The 18281-nt window shown below is 42.0% G+C and overlaps 1 protein-coding gene across 2 annotated transcripts; it reads left to right on the top strand.

Moving 5' to 3' along the window:
- The first annotated feature begins 1694 nt into the window (after positions 1 to 1694).
- Positions 1695 to 18005, top strand: LOC143284570 (monoacylglycerol lipase ABHD6-like). 2 transcript variants are annotated; one of them, XM_076591371.1, is made up of 9 exons: positions 1695 to 1751; positions 3172 to 3286; positions 4929 to 5088; positions 5521 to 5637; positions 6656 to 6788; positions 8184 to 8350; positions 9836 to 9890; positions 11493 to 11593; positions 13986 to 18005. In XM_076591371.1, the coding sequence occupies exons 2-9, from the start codon at positions 3180 to 3182 to the stop codon at positions 14154 to 14156; spliced, it is 1011 nt and encodes a 336-aa protein (XP_076447486.1). In that variant the 5' UTR covers positions 1695 to 1751; positions 3172 to 3179; the 3' UTR covers positions 14157 to 18005. The 2 variants fall into 2 exon arrangements, with proteins under 2 accessions (XP_076447486.1, XP_076447484.1); XM_076591369.1 differs by lacking the exon at positions 1695 to 1751 and adding an exon at positions 1780 to 1918.
- The last annotated feature ends 276 nt before the right edge of the window (positions 18006 to 18281 follow it).

Below are 18281 nucleotides of genomic sequence, written 5' to 3'. Positions count from 1 at the left end.
GACAGAGGAAGAGAATTCCAGACGGCAGCGGGAGCTCAGTCTTGCTGCTCGAACAGGCCCTTTGAAAAAACTCTGTGGACTCTGAGGAGCTTTTCTCCAGAAGATCTGAGAGCACGGAAAGAGAAATAAACTCAAAGAACAAAGATAGATATAAAGGGAGAGATCCTTCAAAGTGAGTGTCAGTGGAGTATTCAGTGTGCCCACTCATTGATGCAGGTAGCATGAAAGGTAGAGCACGATGCTTTGCAAATCAAACGAATATTGGCATCATTCCCAAACCAATTTTGCGCAAATTTCTTCAAAACGGAACAGATTACCTGTGGGCTTTTCCAAATACAAAAGACTGAGCAACACGCTAGACGCCACGCGTTCCTGGCATCAGAGATCTTTTCCTACCCCTCTTGCGGCCAGTCAGTGGCAGCCTGTGTGTGTGTGTGTGTGTGTGTGTGTGTGTGCAGCTGAGGCTGTATGTTTTACATGTATTTGCTTCAGTATTTGTTTATTTACTATAACTGATTATTGCCATTTTATTTAATCTTGATTTACATTTATTATTGTTGTTGTTGTTATCACCATTATCATTATTATATTATTATTATCTTTTCTTTTTTTCTAGATATTCATTTACCTTCCCCCCCCCCTTTTTTTTTTCTCAAGTCCTGACTCAGTAAGCACGTTTGGTTACGCTGCCGGAGGCATCTGCTTGGCAGATGTGGTGTAGCGTATATGGATTTGTCCGAACGCAGTGACGCCTTCTTGAGTAACTGAACTGAACTGTTTTCAGAGAGAAACCAGACCTTTCAAATTTGCTGTGTACTTTGAAAATAAACCGGACTAATGAGCCAGGAGGGTGGTAGTATGAGCCACTGATACTGATGCAGTCATATTGGCATTCAGTTTGAATTGAATCGATCAATCATAATGAAACCAAAGCAAAACTGAGAAGAAGAAGAAGAAAAAAAAGACGACGAAAAAGGAGGACAAAGGAACGTGAGAGAGGAATAAAGAGTGAACGCTATGAGGAAGAAGGAATGGCCATTGACGTATCTGTTGGGGATCGGAGAAAGTGTTTGAGTTTGAGTTTATTTATTCCCATTAACTCTTTTGAGTCATAGAGAAATTGACAAGGAAACATGACAAAAAACAGGATGACGGCCACAGAGAAAGAGCGAAGATATTTAAAAAAAACAACAACAAACGGTTGGATAATACAAATGGGGGAAAAAAAATAAAAGGCCAAATATAATCATCAGTCTGATACAATGCAACAGAAATTGCGAAAGCAATACTCCATTGGTAAATGCACAGATCACAACTTAGATTTACAGTAATTGTAAGTGAAGTGACATGTTCGGCTCTGTATCTGACTAGCTGAGTCTGAGCTGGGAACTGAGGGGTTAGCTGGAGCATTGCAATAACAATGACATGGTGTAACAAAATAAAATACACAATAATTTGTTATTTTAGCACCCATTTGCCAGTAATACTGGAACTGGTTTGATATACAGGAGAGAAAAAGACATATAAAAAATATGATCATGCAAATACAAATGGATATGTACAGGACGCAGTGTCAAGATTAACACATGCCATTATTCTAATTCCTATTCAACTAGAACAGTTACGCCATATGTGGTAAAGAAAAAGTGAAACAGGGCAAGGGAGGTAATCTCCCACAATGTATTTTTTTCTCTAACAGTTAAGTAACTTGTTTGGTGAAGAACAGAAAGTGGCGAACAGTGATTGACTTGGTGAGTGGATGATATGAAACTGTTTTGTTTTCATCTGCTGTGAATGTATTGCAACAGTTCTGACTTGATACGGCAAGGCTCGTTTTATCGGCAGAGGTGACGATTATAGCTGGAAAATAGATTGAATTGGAGGCGGTTCTTGACCATCACGATTACTGTGGAAATGGGTAAAGCCAGGTTTTCTCCCCTCCTCTTTCTCTCCTCCCGCTCTCCCCTAATAACCACCAAGAGAAAATACAACATCCCTCAAAGTTAAAGTAGCGAAAAAAAAATGTCTTGTTGATTGTGGCTACGCAACTTGCAGAAGAAGATTGTGGCTACGCAATTTTAAGAAGTAGTTTAACATTCATTAAATCAGTGACTCAGTGTCACTAAGGTCTGAGTTCAAAGTCCATATGCTTATTATAACCATGATACTATTTTGCATGAACTGACGACGCTGATGACTAGTATCCTAACGCATTAATTGAAATCTGTTTTATACAAGGATATGATATTCTATGTGTATAGTATTAAAAATAGGCATACGAGTTTAATATCATGACAGGTTGTGAATGGATGGAATTAGGCACTCTATAAACATACTGAAAAACAAACAAACAAACAAAAAAAACAAACACCAACCACTCCCTCCCCCCACCTCCCCCCTCCCAAAACATGTCATTTTTATGAAGAGAACACCAGTATGAAATCAGAATGATTATTTCAGTTGTGGTGTAAAGTTCAGCATGTTGGCTTCTAATAGCATTTCAACATGTTACCTTTTAATAGCATTTTAAAGGTCATCATAGATTTCAATATATATGTGGCTTCCACTTGCATTCCCTGAGAAAATCTAAATTGTGAAATGGTGACAGTCTCTTGGCATTACATTTTCGAACTGGCCAGCAAAGTAATCTATAATCTGTAGAAAGAACACACTCAGCTCAAGAGTAATTTTTTTTTTTAGTATTGTTATTTCTTTATCCAGAACACTGCATTGGAAACAGTAGTGTAGTAACATATTACTCATGACAGGTTATTTGCTCCTCATGTGCTAACTGCAAAAGAGACTGTTTTAGAGCTATATTCTCCTTAAATAAAAGGCTGGGATGGTGGACAGCTGGTTTTTTAATTACACATACTGTAATGTGATCCACTGGTCATAGTATGCAAATTAAATATAATTTTAAGGGGAAAAAAATCCTTTTGCACAGGTGTGTGTGAAATGATCCAATTAAGTATTTGCTCATCATGTGCTGACTGCAAAAGAGACTGTTTTAGAGCTGGGGTGGTGGACAGCTGTGTGTTTACACATATTGTACTGTGATCCACTGTTTATTAAAATTATTAATTTTAGGGAAAAAATCCTCTTGCACAGGTGCGTGTGAAACGATCCTAGCTGAGTATTGACTTGGATGGTGCTTGACGTGTGTGACAGGTGTCACCATGTGGGTTGTGGTGCTCTGCCTGCTTCTCCTTCTGCTGGTTGTGGTGGCTGCTGTCCTCTTCCTTTACTTTCTACGTCCCACAGTACTGGCACAAGTATTTATGGGGTAAGACACACAGATGTCATGTTTGTGTGTGTGTGTGTGTGTGTGTGTGTGTGTGTGTGTGTGTGTGTGTGTGTGTGTGTGTGTGTGTGTGTGGTGTGTGTGTGTGTGTGTGTGTGTGAATATGTGTGTGTGTGGTGTGTGTGAGTGTATGTGTGAATGTGTGTGTGTGTGTGTGTGTGTGTGTGTGTTTGTGATTGTGTGTGTGTGTGAATGTGTGTGTATATGTGTTTGTGAATGTGTGTGTGTGTGTGTGTGTGTGTGTGTGTGTGTGTGTGTGTGATTAGGTGCACACCATATGTTTTGTGGTTTTGTCAGTAAATCTTTCTCATTGTGTCTGTGAACCTTGGTTTTCATGCCACATCTGATTCACATTCCACACATGCTCACGCACATACAAAGGATTTGTAAGTTTTCTCTCACACAGAACAAAGAACTTATAAATTATCTTTCACACACACACACACAGAAAAACCACACACACACTTTTGCATAATAGCACACCAATATCAAATCAAACATTGATCCTGTCACTCAAATCGGAATAATACAAAATTCCACCCTATGATATTTCCGTTTTATGATGACGCTACTGACTGTATTATATATAAAGTTGAAATCTTTATTGTTTTAAGTATTCCACCTTCCTGTCACATATCACTCACACATTATGAATGAAATTATTTTTGATTGTTTCATGTGATGATGAGTTCTGGATGACACCACTACCATAACTAAAATGACTTGTACTAGCAATATGTTGTGGTGGTGGTGATAGTGGTGATGATAGTGGTAATACTTATATAATTAGTTGTAGCAGTTGCATTGGCAGTTGGGTTTTTTTTTTTTTTTTTTTTTTTTGCTATGTCATTCATCTTTATGCTGAGCGCAGAGCTGCAGTCATTTCTAGCCCAGCCATGTTACCATTGTCTTCTATGTCCGCTGACAACCCTTTTTTTTTTCTTTTTCCCCATCGCTGTATCTTCATACTATAACACATCACATCACTGTTACAAAGACATCTCTGATCGCTGTATCTTTTTGTTTTTTCTCTCCCCCCACCCCTCTTCTTCTCCCCTTTTCCTATTTTTTACTGCTTCACATTAACTTTTTCATTGGAAAGAGAAAAAAGGAAAGAAAAATAATCAGTAGCAAAAAAAAAAAAAAAAAAAAAAAAAAAAAAAAAAAAGAGAGAGAGAGAGAGAGAGAGAGAGAGAGAAACAAGAAAAAAAAAAAGACCACATTACAAAATAAAACAAAACAAAATAAAAGGGAAAAATAAATGAATGAACCTACATACGTATACATACCTACATACCAGAAAACTGGCACTGATAACATCTACAGTATAAGCAGTTTATGGTGATGCTGATTGTATTACTGTTGTTATCATTACGGTATTAGTTTTCAGATGTACAAAAACATTTTTTGAAAACATAATATGAAGAAATTCTCATAGTTATGATGTCATCTCATAATTCTACTCCCCATGTACAAATCAGGGTACGTACAGATAGATACTAACAAGAAACAGGTGTAATATTTTAAGAAGACAGAAGAACAATGATACATGAACGTTGTTATGATGTGTGACGCCACTGGCAGCCTGAAAACTGTTTCGTTTCCACCTGACGCGTGGTTGCAGACTATGGCGCCGTCGCTGTGGGATGCAGGTGAAGTTTATTGGGGATAAGGACTACGTCTTCTGTTACGGGGAGAGGGGCCAGAAGTCTTCTGAACGATCCAGCATCTTGTTTGTGCATGGATTCACCGCCAGCAAAGATCAGTGGAACATGGCCTTTAAGGTGAAGTTGATGTCTTTCTGTGTTGCGTAGTTCTCTTACAATTTTGGTGGAAGTCAAGGTGGTAGAGGCGATGGTTCTGTTTCTCTGACAGTTAAGAAAAGAACTGTGCCTTCATCTCACTAGCCTGCACTTTCCCTTGCTGTTGAAAATATAATTCTCAGGACTGTTATTTAAAAAAACCCAAAAAACAACAACAACAGCAGCTGTTTCAAAGCAGTTTTATAGAATTCATTTTTGAAAAGTATATGATGTTTTTGATCATGTATATGTATAGCATAGTTTTATTCTTTAATTTTCAGATTGGAAAGCAGTATTCCAGTACATTATCAATCACTATTCTTGTGTTATACATTTGGTTATTCTTCTTCTTATCAGTGTGTGTGTGTGTGTGTGTGTGTGTGTGTGTGTGTGTGTTCACCTACTGGATAACAGAACCTGCCAAAGGAGTACCACCTGGTTGCCATGGATATGCCCGGCCATGGGGCCACCACCACCCCACCTGAATCCCAGGACCTGTGCCTGGAATTTGGTCTGGGTGTCATCAAGCAGGTGGGTCTCTCATCTGTGCTGGTGTGGGGGAGGGGGAGAGGCACAGACTGTAGAGACAGACAGAGAGAGAGAGAGGATCTGAAAAACCAAAGGAGCAACAGGGCAAGCTGTGAAGAATATTTCACTAACAGTTTTTTGTTGTTTTTTTTTACAGATAGAAAACTGGCATAAGTACTGCCAAAGCATAAGAAAATAGAATCATGAAAAGAAGTGTGTGTGTGTGTGTGTGTGTGTGTGTGTGTGTGTGAAAACAGCAGGGTACAATTTCAGTTTCAGTTTCAGTAGCTCAAGGAGGTGTCACTGTGTTCGGACAAATCCATATACACTACACCACATCTGCCAAGCAGATGCCTGACCAGCAGCGCAGTGTACAAATAAGTGTATACATGTACATGTATAGACCCAGTCCTTGAAACGAATGACTGTGGGAGTTGCTGCTCACAATAAGTGATCAGCAGGATAAGGGAGATAACCCACTTCTCTCACACAGGTGTGCGTGTGTGCATGTGTGTGTGTCAACATATGTGCAGACCTGCCAGTGCCTGAACCCCCTTCGTGTGTATACGCACGCAGAAGATCAAATGCGCACGTTAAAGATCCTGTAATTCATGTCAGTGTTCGGTGGGTTATGGAAACAAGAACATACTCAGCATGCACACCCCTGAAAACGGAGTATGGCTGCCTACATGGTGGGGTAAAAAAACAAAAACGGTCATACACGTAAAATGTTACATGTTTGTCTGAGTGTGTATGTGTGCGTGCCTGAAATATGATTGAACGACACAGGAAAAGAATGATGAGCGCCCAATGGCAGCCGTCAGTCAGCTCTACCCAGGTAGGCAGCCTGTTGAGTAAATGACTCCGCGTTTCTAAAGCGCTTAGAGCTTGGTGTCCGACTGAGGATAGGCGCTATATAAGTATCCATATCAATGTGTGTGTGTGTGTGTGCGTGTGTGTGTGTGTGTGTGTGTGTGTGTGTGTGTGTGTGTGCGTGCGTGCGTGCGTGCATACATTGCAGTTTGCAGAGTTGGTTGGTCTGACAGACAAACCGTTCCACATTGTGGGAGCGTCGCTGGGTGGTTGCATGGTGGGTCTGTTTGCTGCCCACTTTCCACACCTGGTGGAGAGAGTCACCATGATCTGTCCTGCAAGTCAGTGCTTCCCCCTCACCTGCCACCTGTCTTTGTGTCTCACCTGTCTCCATCTCCCTCGTGTCTCCATCTCTTACCTGTCTCCACCTCTCACCTGTCTTTGTGTCTCACCTGCCTCCACCTCTCACCTGTCTCCATCTCTCACCTGTCTCCATCTCTCACCTGTCTCTACATCTTACCTGTCTCCATCTCTCACCTGTCTCTACATCTTACCTGTCTCCATCTCTCACCTGTCTCCACCTCACCTGTCTCCATCTCTCACCTGTCTCTACATCTTACCTGTCTCCACCTCTCACCTGTCACCACCTCTCATCTTTCTTTGTGTCTCACCTGTCACCACCTCTCTGAGGTGACAGTGAGGTGTGTGATGTGTGTGTTGACAGTGAGGTGTGTGATGCATGTGTTGACAGTGAGGTGTGTGATGTGTGTGTTGACAGTGAGGTGTGTGATGTGTGTGTTGACAGTGAGGTGTCTGATGTGTTGACAGTGAGGTGTGTGATGCGTATGTTGACAGTGAGGTGTCTGATGTGTTGACAGTGTGGTGTGTGACGTGTGTGTTGACAGTGAGGTGTGTGATGTGTGTGTTGACAGTGAGGTGTCTGATGTGTTGACAGTGAGATGTGTGATGTGTGTGTTGTCAGTGAGGTGTGTGTTGACAGTGAGGTGTCTGATGTGTTGACAGTGAGGTGTGTGATGCGTATGTTGACAGTGAGGTGTCTGATGTGTTGACAGTGTGGTGTGTGACGTGTGTGTTGACAATGAGGTGTCTGATGTGTGTGTTGACAGTGAGGTATCTGATGTGTTGACAGTGTGATGTGTGATGTGTGTGTTGACAATAAGGTGTGTGATGTGTGTGTTGACAGTGAGGTGTGTGATGTGTGTGTTAACAGTGAGGTGTCTGATGTGTTGACAGTGAGGTGTCTGATGTGTGTGTTGACAGTGAGGTGTCTGATGTGTATGTTGACAGTGAAATGTGTGATGTGTGTGTTGACAGTGATGTGTGTGTTGACAGTGATGTGTGTGTTGACAGTGAGGTGTGTGATGTGTGTGTTGACAGTGAGGTGTGTGATGTGTTGACAGTGAGGTGTGTGATGTGTGTGTTGACAGTGAGGTGTCTGATGTGTTAACAGTGAAGTGTCTGATGTGTTGACAGTGAGGTGTGTGATGTGTGTGTTGACAGTGAGGTGTGTGATGTGTTGACAGTGAGGTGTGTGATGTGTGTGTTGACAGTGAGGTGTGTGATGTGTTGACAGTGAGGTGTGTGATGTGTGTGTTGACAGTGAGGTGTGTGATGTGTTGACAGTGAGGTGTCTGATGTGTTGACAGTGAGGTGTCTGATGTGTTGACAGTGAGGTGTGTGATGTGTTGACAGTGAGGTGTCTGATGTGTTGACAGTGAGGTGCCCGGAGGAGAGCGAGTTCTCGCTGCAGGTGCAGAAGGCGGTGGAGATGGGCCGGGATGAGATAGAGCTGGAGCACTGCAGCCTGCTGCCTCAGACACCTCATGACCTGCAGCTGATGATGGACAGCTGTGTCTACACCAAGGTCAACATCAACAAACAGGTGTGTACATCAACATCAGCATCAACACACAGGTGTGTGTACACCAACATCAACATCAACACACAGGTGTGTGTACACCAGCATCAACATCAACACACAGGTGTGTGCACCAAGATCAACATCAGCACACAGGTCTGTGCACCAAGATCAACATCAACACACAGGTGTGTGCATCAACATCAACACACAGGTGTGTACACCAACATCAACACACAGGTGTGTGCACCAACATCAACATCAACACACAGGTGTGTACATCAGCATCAACACACAGGTGGGTACACCAACATCAACACACAGGTGTGTGCACCAACATCAACATCAACACACAGGTGTGTACATCAACATCAACACACATGTGTGTACATCAACATCAACATCAACACACAGGTGTGTGCATCAACATCAACATCAACACACAGGTGTGTGCATCAATATCAACATCAACACACAGGTGTGTGCACCAACATCAACATCAACACACAGGTGTGTACATCAACATCAACACACAGGTGTGTGCACCAACATCAACATCAACACACAGGGGTGTGCACCAACATCAACATCAACACACAGGTGTGTGCACCAACATCAACACACAGGTTCACACTGTGTTTTGTGATTCTGCTGTCTTCCGTTCCATCTGTTTGTATGTGTTAGCCGGATAATCCTATTTGTCTACTTGCATGTGTGTGTGTGTGTGTTTTTGTGAGTGTGCATGTTTGCGGGCATGGTGTGTGTGTGTGTGTGTGTGCCTGTGATATGTGTGTGCATATATACATTGTGATTGCTCTGTGTATGCATGTTTGTACATGTGTGTTGAAATAAGGCAGAGAGGTGTAAGTTTCAGAAGAGGTGAAGCAAAGATAGGATTTAGCTGGGGGGAACTCTGCATGTGTGTGTGTGTGTGTGTGTGTGTGTGTGTGTGTGTTTTGATGCAAGTTGTGTGCCATCTTTCACTGCTCTGATTGTAATTTTTATGTGTGACAGACTTCAGCACTTACAATTATTTTTAGACAGTGACATGAACATGATGGTGATTGTGACAGAGACAGACATGAACATGTTGGTGATTGTGACTGAGACAGTGACATGAACATGTTGGTGATTGTGACTGAGACAGTGACTTGAACATGATGGTGATTGTGACTGAGACAGACATGAACATGTTGGTGATTGTGACTGAGACAGTGACATGAACATGATGGTGATTGTGACTGAGACTGACATGAACATGATGATTGTGACTGGGACAGCGACATGAATGTGATGGTGATTGTGACTGAGGCAGTGACATGAACGTGATGGTGATTGTGACTGAGGCAGTGACATGAACGTGATGGTGATTGTGACTTAGCGACATGAACGTGATGGTGATTGTGACTTAGACAGCGACATGAACATGATGGTGATTGTGACTGGGACAGCGACATGAACGTGATGATGATCATAAACGGGATTGACATGAACATGACGGTGATTCAGATCCTGAAGGGTTTCATGGACCTGCGCAGCCCCAAGAACTCCTACTTCCTCAGAGGTCAGTTCACGCCTGCTGTCCTGTGTGTGTGTGTGTGTGTGTGTGTGTGTGTGTGTGTGTGTTTATAGTTAGTTATTTATTTAGTTGTTTTATTTTATTTTATTTATTATTTATTTATTTATTTATTTATCTATTTTTTGTATGCTTATAGTTGACTTCATCAAATTTTTACGCCTTATACATATTATTATTATTAGTAGTAGTTCTTTTTTTTTATGTATTTATCTATTATTTATTTACTTTTTTTTTTCTCAAGGCCTGACTAAGTGCATTGGGTTACGCTGCTGGTCAGGCATCTGCTTGGCAGATGTGGTGTAGCGTATATAGATTTGTCCGAATGCAGTGACGCCTCCTTGAGCTACTGAAACTGAAACTGAAACTGTCCTGTCACTCTGTTTCTGGTGGGGGTGGGGGTTGGGGGTGGGGGGGTGGGGGAAGGATGCAGTGACCAAGCATTTATATGTACACTCTGACCCTAACGGCTGCTGCAGCAGCCCTGAAAGTAACTGTGGCACGACCAGTCAAGGAACGCAATCACCCTTCCCTTTCCCACACACTTCTCTCACTGCCTTTGCCTTGCTCCCTCTCCTCCGCCCTTCCCTTTTTCACAGCACCCCCACCCTGACTGTCTTTGTATGAAGATATCTCTGTTCTGTGTGTGTGTTGTGTGTGTGTGTGTGTTGTGTGTGTGCGCGTGTGTGTGTGTGTGTGTGTGTGTGTGTGTGTGTTTTCTTGTGTTTTTTTTTTCATTTTCATTTTTATTGTATTTATTTTAAATTATTTTTTTTTATTACATTATTTTTTTTTGTTCTTTGTGTATTATGAAATAGAAATACCCTTGCAAGTTAATTATCACTGAAGTTCATTGCAGTTGCCTGATGTGTTAAGGATATAATTTTCCTATAGTGACATGTGTGAACTGTGTGTAAAATTCTGTCAAACATGATGTTTCAATGAAAGAAATATAACCTTCAATGCAAGGGGTAAAAAAAAAGAAGAAAAAAGAGATATCTCTGTTCTGTAGCCTGTGGTTGAAGTGCTCTGAAAGTCCAACCAGTGTCCTCTCAGGATGTAATGATCGAACCTTGCCACAGCATTCTTGTTATTACAGACATAGAGTGGGGAGGGGGGTTGTGGGGGGTGGGGTGGGGTGGGGGGCATGGAGTAAGGGGCCTATTCTCTTACATCTTGCAAGTGCAAGCACAGGCTCACAGAAAGGTACAAACGAACATGTACCTGACAGTACTCACAACTCGCACTAACTTAAAGAAATCAACATTAAAGTTGAAAGAAAAAGACACTGATTTGCACATTTCACCTCCCAATCTACAACATCCATCACAAATTCTGAAAACAAACCCCCAGACATATTTTCTTTAAAAAAAAAAAAAAAGTCAGAAATTTGTCACTATACAAGATGCCAAACTGCAAATATTATAGAGCTTTCCTGGCTGGAACCCGATATTGGTGAAGAAAAAGAAAGAAAAAGAAAAGCTATGAGAATATTTCTCAAAGCATGTTATTAGGCCATGATTTCTTAATGGTAATTATTAATTTAGTTGCACACGTTGGAAAGTTGGAGCATGCTTGCTTGTGTTCCAGTGTACCGGAGCCTGGCGACGGAGGAGAACCTGACGGTGTTGGAGAACACCTGCCACCGCATCACAGCACCATCACAGCTCATCTGGGGAGATCACGACCAGGTACACCTCTCACTGCTGCTCTGCTTCTTCACCTGTTTTACCTGGCCCTGTTCAGGTTATTTCACCTCCATGGTTTGTGTTACAGTGTTGTCAAGGAGGGAGGTGGCAGAATGGTGAAGACGCTCATCTGCCAACAAAGGGAGTCCTTGAGGGTGTGGGTTCAAATCCTGCTCTCGCCCTTTCTCTCCCAAGTTTGACTGGAAAATCAAACTAAGCGTCTAGTCATGAGACAATAAACCGAGTTTCCATGTGCAGCAGGCTCTTGACGCACTGAAAAAGAACCCATGACAACCAGAGTGTTGTCCTCTGGCAAAATTCTGTAGAAGAAATCGGCTCCGATAGGTACGCAAATATATTAGCATGCACTCGAGGCCTGACTAAAGGTGTTGTGTTAGGCTGCTGGTCAGGCATCTGCCTAGCAGATGTGGTGTGGTGTACATTGATTTGTCTGAACGCAGTGACAACTCCTTGAGAAACTGAAACTGAAACTAAGATGTCGTCAGAAGTCATGAACCTTCCGTCACATTTCCTACTGTCTGGGACGACTGGACTGGTGTGGCCGGGACTGACAGAAAGGTTGAGTCCAGGAGTCTAGGAGCTGCTTATCTGAAGTGTGTGTCTTAATACTGAAACGAGGTGAAATAAAGGAAAAGATTTAGAATAAAATTGCCAAATGCCAGTTAAGAAAATCCATATAAATACTAAATACTCCCACCCTTGATTCTTTCTGTGTTATCTGAGTCTGACTTGGTATCTGGCAGCAAGTGGCTATGTTATCTCTGTCTGACTCAGTATTTGGCAGCAAGTGGCTATGTTTTCAGTTGCTGTGAATAGAGGCAGAGTCCTCTGGCCCAAGACTGCCCACCACACAGCCATGTGTATTTGATGATAGTTGTGTGACGATGTTTAGGTGACAGTGTTTTGTGACAGAGTTTATGTAGTGATGCCTCCCCCCCACCTGCAATCAAGATCGACGACACAGAGATCAAGTCAGTGGACTTGATCAAGTCAGCTACCTGGGCAGCACCCTATGCAGCAACAAAGCCCTTGATGCAGAAGTGACGCTGAGCATCGCCAAGGCCATCTCCGCCTTTGGCATACTCAACAACAGGCTGTGGAACAACAAAGGCATCAGGCTCAGCACCAAAATCAAAACCTACAGAGCTGTTGTGCTGACCACCTTGTACTGCTGTGAAACATGGATGACGTATCGCCGTCACATTCAACAGCCTCCAGGTCCTAGAGAGGAGTGGCCTGCCCAGCATGGAAAGCCTGCTGATCCAGTGCCAGCTATGCTGGACAGGACACATTGTCTGCATGACAGACAGCAGGATCCCAAAGATGCTTTTGTATGGCCAGTGGAAGGAAGGCCACCGCGAACTTGGAAGACCCTGCAAGTGCTTCAAGGACACTTTGAAGACAAACCTCAAAGCCTGTGACATAGACATTGCTTCCTGGGAAACTGATGCCCTTGACCGCTGGAGGATGCTGTGCTGATGTTTGGTGCTGATGTTTTGTGTCGATGTTTTGTGACGCTGTTCGGGGACGCTGTTTGGTGACGCTGTTTTGTGATGCTGTTTGGTGATTTTGTTTTGTTACGCTGTGTGGTGATGCTGTTTTGTGATGCTGTTTGGTGACGATTTTTGGTGAAGATGTTTGGTGACGATGTTTGGTGACGGTGTTTTGTGATGATGTTTGGTGACGATGTTTGGTGACGGTGTTTTGTGATGATGTTTTGTGACGATGTTTTGTGACGATGTTTTGTGATGATGTTTGGTGATTTTTGTTTTGTTACGCTGTGTGGTGATGCTGTTTTGTGACAATGTTTTGTGATGATGTTTGGTGACACTGTTTTGTGACGATATTTGGTGACGGTGTTTGGTGACTATGTTCGATGAAGATAGTTTGTGACGATGTTTGGTGACGCTGTTTAGTGATGATGTTTGGTGTCAATGTTTTGTGATGCTGTTTGATATCAATGTTTTGTGATGCTGTTTGGTTACGCTGTTTTGTGATGCTGTGTGGTGACGATGTTTTGTGACGCTGTTTGGTGTTGCTGTTTGGTGTTGCTGTTTGGTGATGATGTTTTGTGATGATGTTTGGTGACGATGTTTTGTGACGCTGTGTTGTGACGCTGTTTGGTGACGCTGTGTGGTGACGATGTTTTGTGACGATGTGTGGTGACGATGTTTTGTGACGCTGTGTGGTGACGCTGTGTGGTGACGATGTTTTGTGACGCTGTGTGGTGACGCTGTTTGGTGATGATGTTTTGTGACGCTGTGTGGTGACGATGTTTTGTGACGCTGTGTGGTGACGCTGTGTGGTGACGATGTGTGGTGACGATGTTTTGTGACGATGTGTGGTGACGATGTTTTGTGATGCTGTTCCCCAGATCATCCACCCCAGTGGGGCCCAGGTGTTGGCGAAGAAGCTGCCTGACTGTCGTGACGTGACCATCCTGGATCGCTGTGGTCACTCCGTGGACCTAGACAGACCCTATGCATGCTGTTCCTCCATTGTTCGATTCCGCGCAGACATGCCCCCCAAGCAGAAGTCAGCATGATGTTTTGGACAGTCTTCGTTCGTCACACACACACTTCAGCATTCATGAGAAGTGTGTGACAAATTAGTTGACCATTGTGGACTTTTCCCCCCAGAATTAGTATCTGTTGAGCAGTTCTCACCTCACAGACAGAGATTGGTTGGAAGTAACAGGCATTTCACTGAGACAAGCAATTTTGAACAAAAATTTTTAACTGTAAATAAAAAAGAAAAGAAATGTAGGTCTTTTTTTCAAACTTTTTCACATATGCTATCGATGCACTCTGGCATGAGCAGACCCGTAAACTGACAAAAAGCTACAACAAAACAAACAAAAAAACCCAGATGTGTATGCAGACACAAGTAAGCAGACAGCACTTGTGTCATCCTGTCTTTTAAGGTAATGGTGGTCTGTTTTTCTCACGACATCATAGTTGGATAAAGCTGAAACTCCTGTAACTAGTCATCTGTCAGTCATTCCCTAAACTTCCTTCTTCTTCTTCTGCGTTCGTGGGCTGCAACTCCCACGTTCACTCGTATGCACACGAGTGGGATTTTACGTGTATGACTGTTTTTACCCCGCCATGTAGGCAGCCATACTCCGCTTTTGGGGGTGTGCATGCTGGGTATGTTCCTGTTTCCATAACCCACCGAACGCTGACATGGATTACAGGATCTTTAACGTGCGTATTTGATCTTCTGCTTGCGTATACAAACGAAGGGGGTTCACGCACTAGCAGGTCTGCACATATGTTGACCTGGGAGATCGTAAAAATCTCCACCCTTAACCCACCAGGCGCCGTCACCGTGATTCGAACCCGGGACCCTCAGATTGGAAGTCCAACGCTTTAACCACTCGGCTATTGCGCCCGTCCCCTAAACTTCCAAAGTGGTGTTTATGTACTGCAAGTTGCAAATTTGACATCGGTTCATAAATGTGCAGGCCATACAGGTTGATCAAAGGGACTGTTTGAAGTGACTCACGATGACAGACACCATGGAGTGATGGCCTAGCGGTAACGCGTCCGCCTAGGAAGCGAGAGAATCTTGAGTGCGCTGGTTCGAATCACGGCTCAGCCGCCAGTATTTTCTCCCCCTCCACTAGACCTTGAGTGGTGGTCTGGACACTAGTCATTTGGATGAGACGATAAACCGAGGTCCTGTGTGCAGCATGCACTTAGTGCACGTAAAAAAACCCACAGCAGCAAAAGGGTTGTTCCTGGCAAAATTCTGTAAAAAAATCCACTTTGATAGGAAAAACAAATAAAACTGCACACAGGAAAAAAATACAAAAAAATGGGTGGCGCTGTAGTATGGCGATGCACTTTCCCCGGGGAGAGCAGCTGGAATTTCACACAGAGAAATCTGTTGTGATAAAAAGAAATACAAATACAAATACAAAATACAAATAACAGTGGTCTGCAGGGAACATAGGCAACACTCAGGTGAACACACTTGTCTCTCAAAGTCTCCTGCCATCCACAGAAGACAAGTCAAAAAAGGATAATGCTGATTTCCACTGGTCAATCTGAGTTACCTGCTTTTCATGAAAGCACACACACACTTTGTTGTTTCTGATTTTGAAAAAAAAAATTCTTCAGAATTACCCTAGCATTATTTCCCATTAAATTTCCAGTCATAATCAGAATGATTTCACAATATTCCGGTGACTCAAATCTTAGAATGATTTTAGCCATGTGTGTGCATGTGTGTAATAAAAACTCAGACTCATGAGCTTGGATGCAGACAAATAAACAAGTGATCATGTTCCTTGTCACTGGAAACAGATGATTAATTTATTAATTTATGATTAATTTAATTATGTGATTTACATTTATAAACAGACTGGTCATGTGCATGGTAAGTTGCTGTCAAGTTATGCCATCAAACTAGTCAAGCCTGCTTCCATTTGAATGTGAATACTGATTTGAACAAATTATATGCCTTTTTTGCATGTTAGTTGATGTTATATGACGCATGTGTTTGTTTACATGCACTTCTGGATGTACTGAGCTCGTTATGACCCTTTATAGATGTTATGCAATTTCTGCACTTGTCTTTTTACTGGATTTAACGGTTACACTTAACCTACCTTTTACTTTGTTTTACCAGAAAAGTGATTATTTTCTTAACAACAGATTCACATATTGTATGTACTCAGACTATCAGGTGATTGTGTTGGAAAATTTGTTGTTGTTGCTGTTTTTTAGTTATGGTTTTTTTTTTTTTTTTTTTTTTTTTTCGCCAGACAAGAGGTAGCTGTGTTAAACTTAACACTGCTTATACTACAGTGTCAAGTTTTCCTTGATATAGTTTTAAAATCTTAGCAGCATTTGGGTTTTATTTGTACAACATTGATGTTTAACTCGTGATGCCATTTCAAACATGGAAGCGGTGTGTTTTTTCAATCATTCCTTTTTATACTGTTCCGCGCAAATCCAGTGCTCATGCACACGTCTCAGGAATTTCTGTCTTGATTATGAGCCGTTGATATCTATGTAAATGACTGTTGTGTTTATATCTGGTTTCCGGGCCGACCAACCTGTACACTGCTGGAAAACAGTGCGTTTTGCCTGTGGCAGACGTTCGTGTTCAGTGACTGTCGTCATGTCCTGAGAGTCTACCAAAGACTACAGGCAGGGAAAAAAAGGCACTCAATAAGTTGGTACACTGGAGATGGGGAAAAAGGCACTCAGTAAGTTGGTACATTGGAGATAGGGAAAAAGGCACTCAGTAAGTTGGTACATTGGAGATGGGGAAAAAGGCACTCAGTAAGTTGGTACATTGGAGATGGGGAAAAAGGCACTCAGTAAGTTGGTACATTGGAGACGGGAAAAGGCACTCAGTAATAAGTGGGTACTTGATACCTACAGACTTGGAAGTTTTTTCACAATGTGTATGGAAGATTAGTAATAGCTGCATATTTCGTGTATTGTGAACTTATTGATCTTAATGTAACTTAAAAAAAAAATTGTTATGTTGCAAACTAAAGCAAACAGTTATTTTCTACAAAATGTACCATGTTAGTATTCACTGGCATTGCATTACAAACTATAGTTGATTCCTATTTGTTATATTAACAGCTTCTTCTTCTTTTTCTTCTTCATTCGTGGGCTGCAACTTCTACGTTCACTCATATGTAACAAGTTGGCTTTTACCTGTATGACTCTTTTTACCCTGCCAGGTAGGCAGCCATACGCCGTTTTCGTGGTGGATATTAACAGCTGAAGGCAGAAAAGCAGATTGTTAGTTGTATTTGATTACAGACTGTAGAATATTGTTTCAAACCACAGTAGATTGGCATTTTTGTTTTGTTACAAACTTCGATGAAGTATTTGCTGTATTGTTTGTTTCTGTAACACATTTATGCTGATTGTAACTTATTTTTGTTGATCGTTTTTTAAACCGATGCATGCAGTTTAGAACAAAATTTGTGACAGTACTTTGTATCAGCTTCATTGTCAGAATATCAATTTCTGTGCACAATTTTTGTGCAATGTTGGAGTCCATTTTAGATTTGAGATTAGCGCTATTTTTTGTGTGTGTGTATTTGCTTTCATTTCTGTGTGTTCATATATATGTTGTCTTGACAGTCACTGTGTCAGCTTCATGTTGTTTTTTAATGTCTTCACTTGGATATTGGTTTAAATAATCTTTAATTGTTCAACAATACACATGATTACAATGCAATCAATGACAAAAGAGTATCAACAAGCTTGAAGCTTATACTGTGCTCACAACGTTGCACTTCAGTTTTAACATGACGGCTGATGAACCATATTATCACGTGGAGATTGAGTTGATCAAATGGAGAACTCTCTCTCTTTCTCTGTGTGTGAGAAATGGTGACAATTAAAATGATGATGATGAATAGTGATGTGGAGTGATGGCCTAGAGGTAATGCGTCCGCCTAGGAAGCGAGAGAATATGAGTGTGCTGGTTCGAATCACAGCTCAGCCGCCGATATATTCCACTAGACCTTGACTGGTGGTCTGGACGCTAGTCATTCGGGTGAGACGATAAACCTAGGTCCTATTCCTGGCAAAATTCTGTAGAAAAATCCACTTTGATAGGAAAAACAAATAAAACTGCATGCAGGAAAAAATACCAAAAAAAAGAAGAAAAAAAAGAGTGGCGCTGTAGTGTA

Source organism: Babylonia areolata, chromosome 8, assembly GCF_041734735.1.
Source record: "Babylonia areolata isolate BAREFJ2019XMU chromosome 8, ASM4173473v1, whole genome shotgun sequence".
Taxonomy (NCBI): Eukaryota; Metazoa; Mollusca; class Gastropoda; order Neogastropoda; family Buccinidae; genus Babylonia; species Babylonia areolata.
The sequence above is the reverse complement of the archived record's forward strand: the minus strand, read 5'-3'. Positions and strand labels throughout refer to the sequence as shown.

What these genes read in the sequence shown, in the direction of transcription:
- LOC143284570 (XM_076591369.1), top strand. An exon ending in CTGGCACAAGTATTTATGGG is followed by an intron (nt 3,287 to 4,928) that starts GTAAGACACACA and finishes GCGTGGTTGCAG; the next exon opens with ACTATGGCGCCGTCGCTGTG. An exon ending in AGGTCAACATCAACAAACAG is followed by an intron (nt 8,351 to 9,835) that starts GTGTGTACATCA and finishes ACGGTGATTCAG; the next exon opens with ATCCTGAAGGGTTTCATGGA.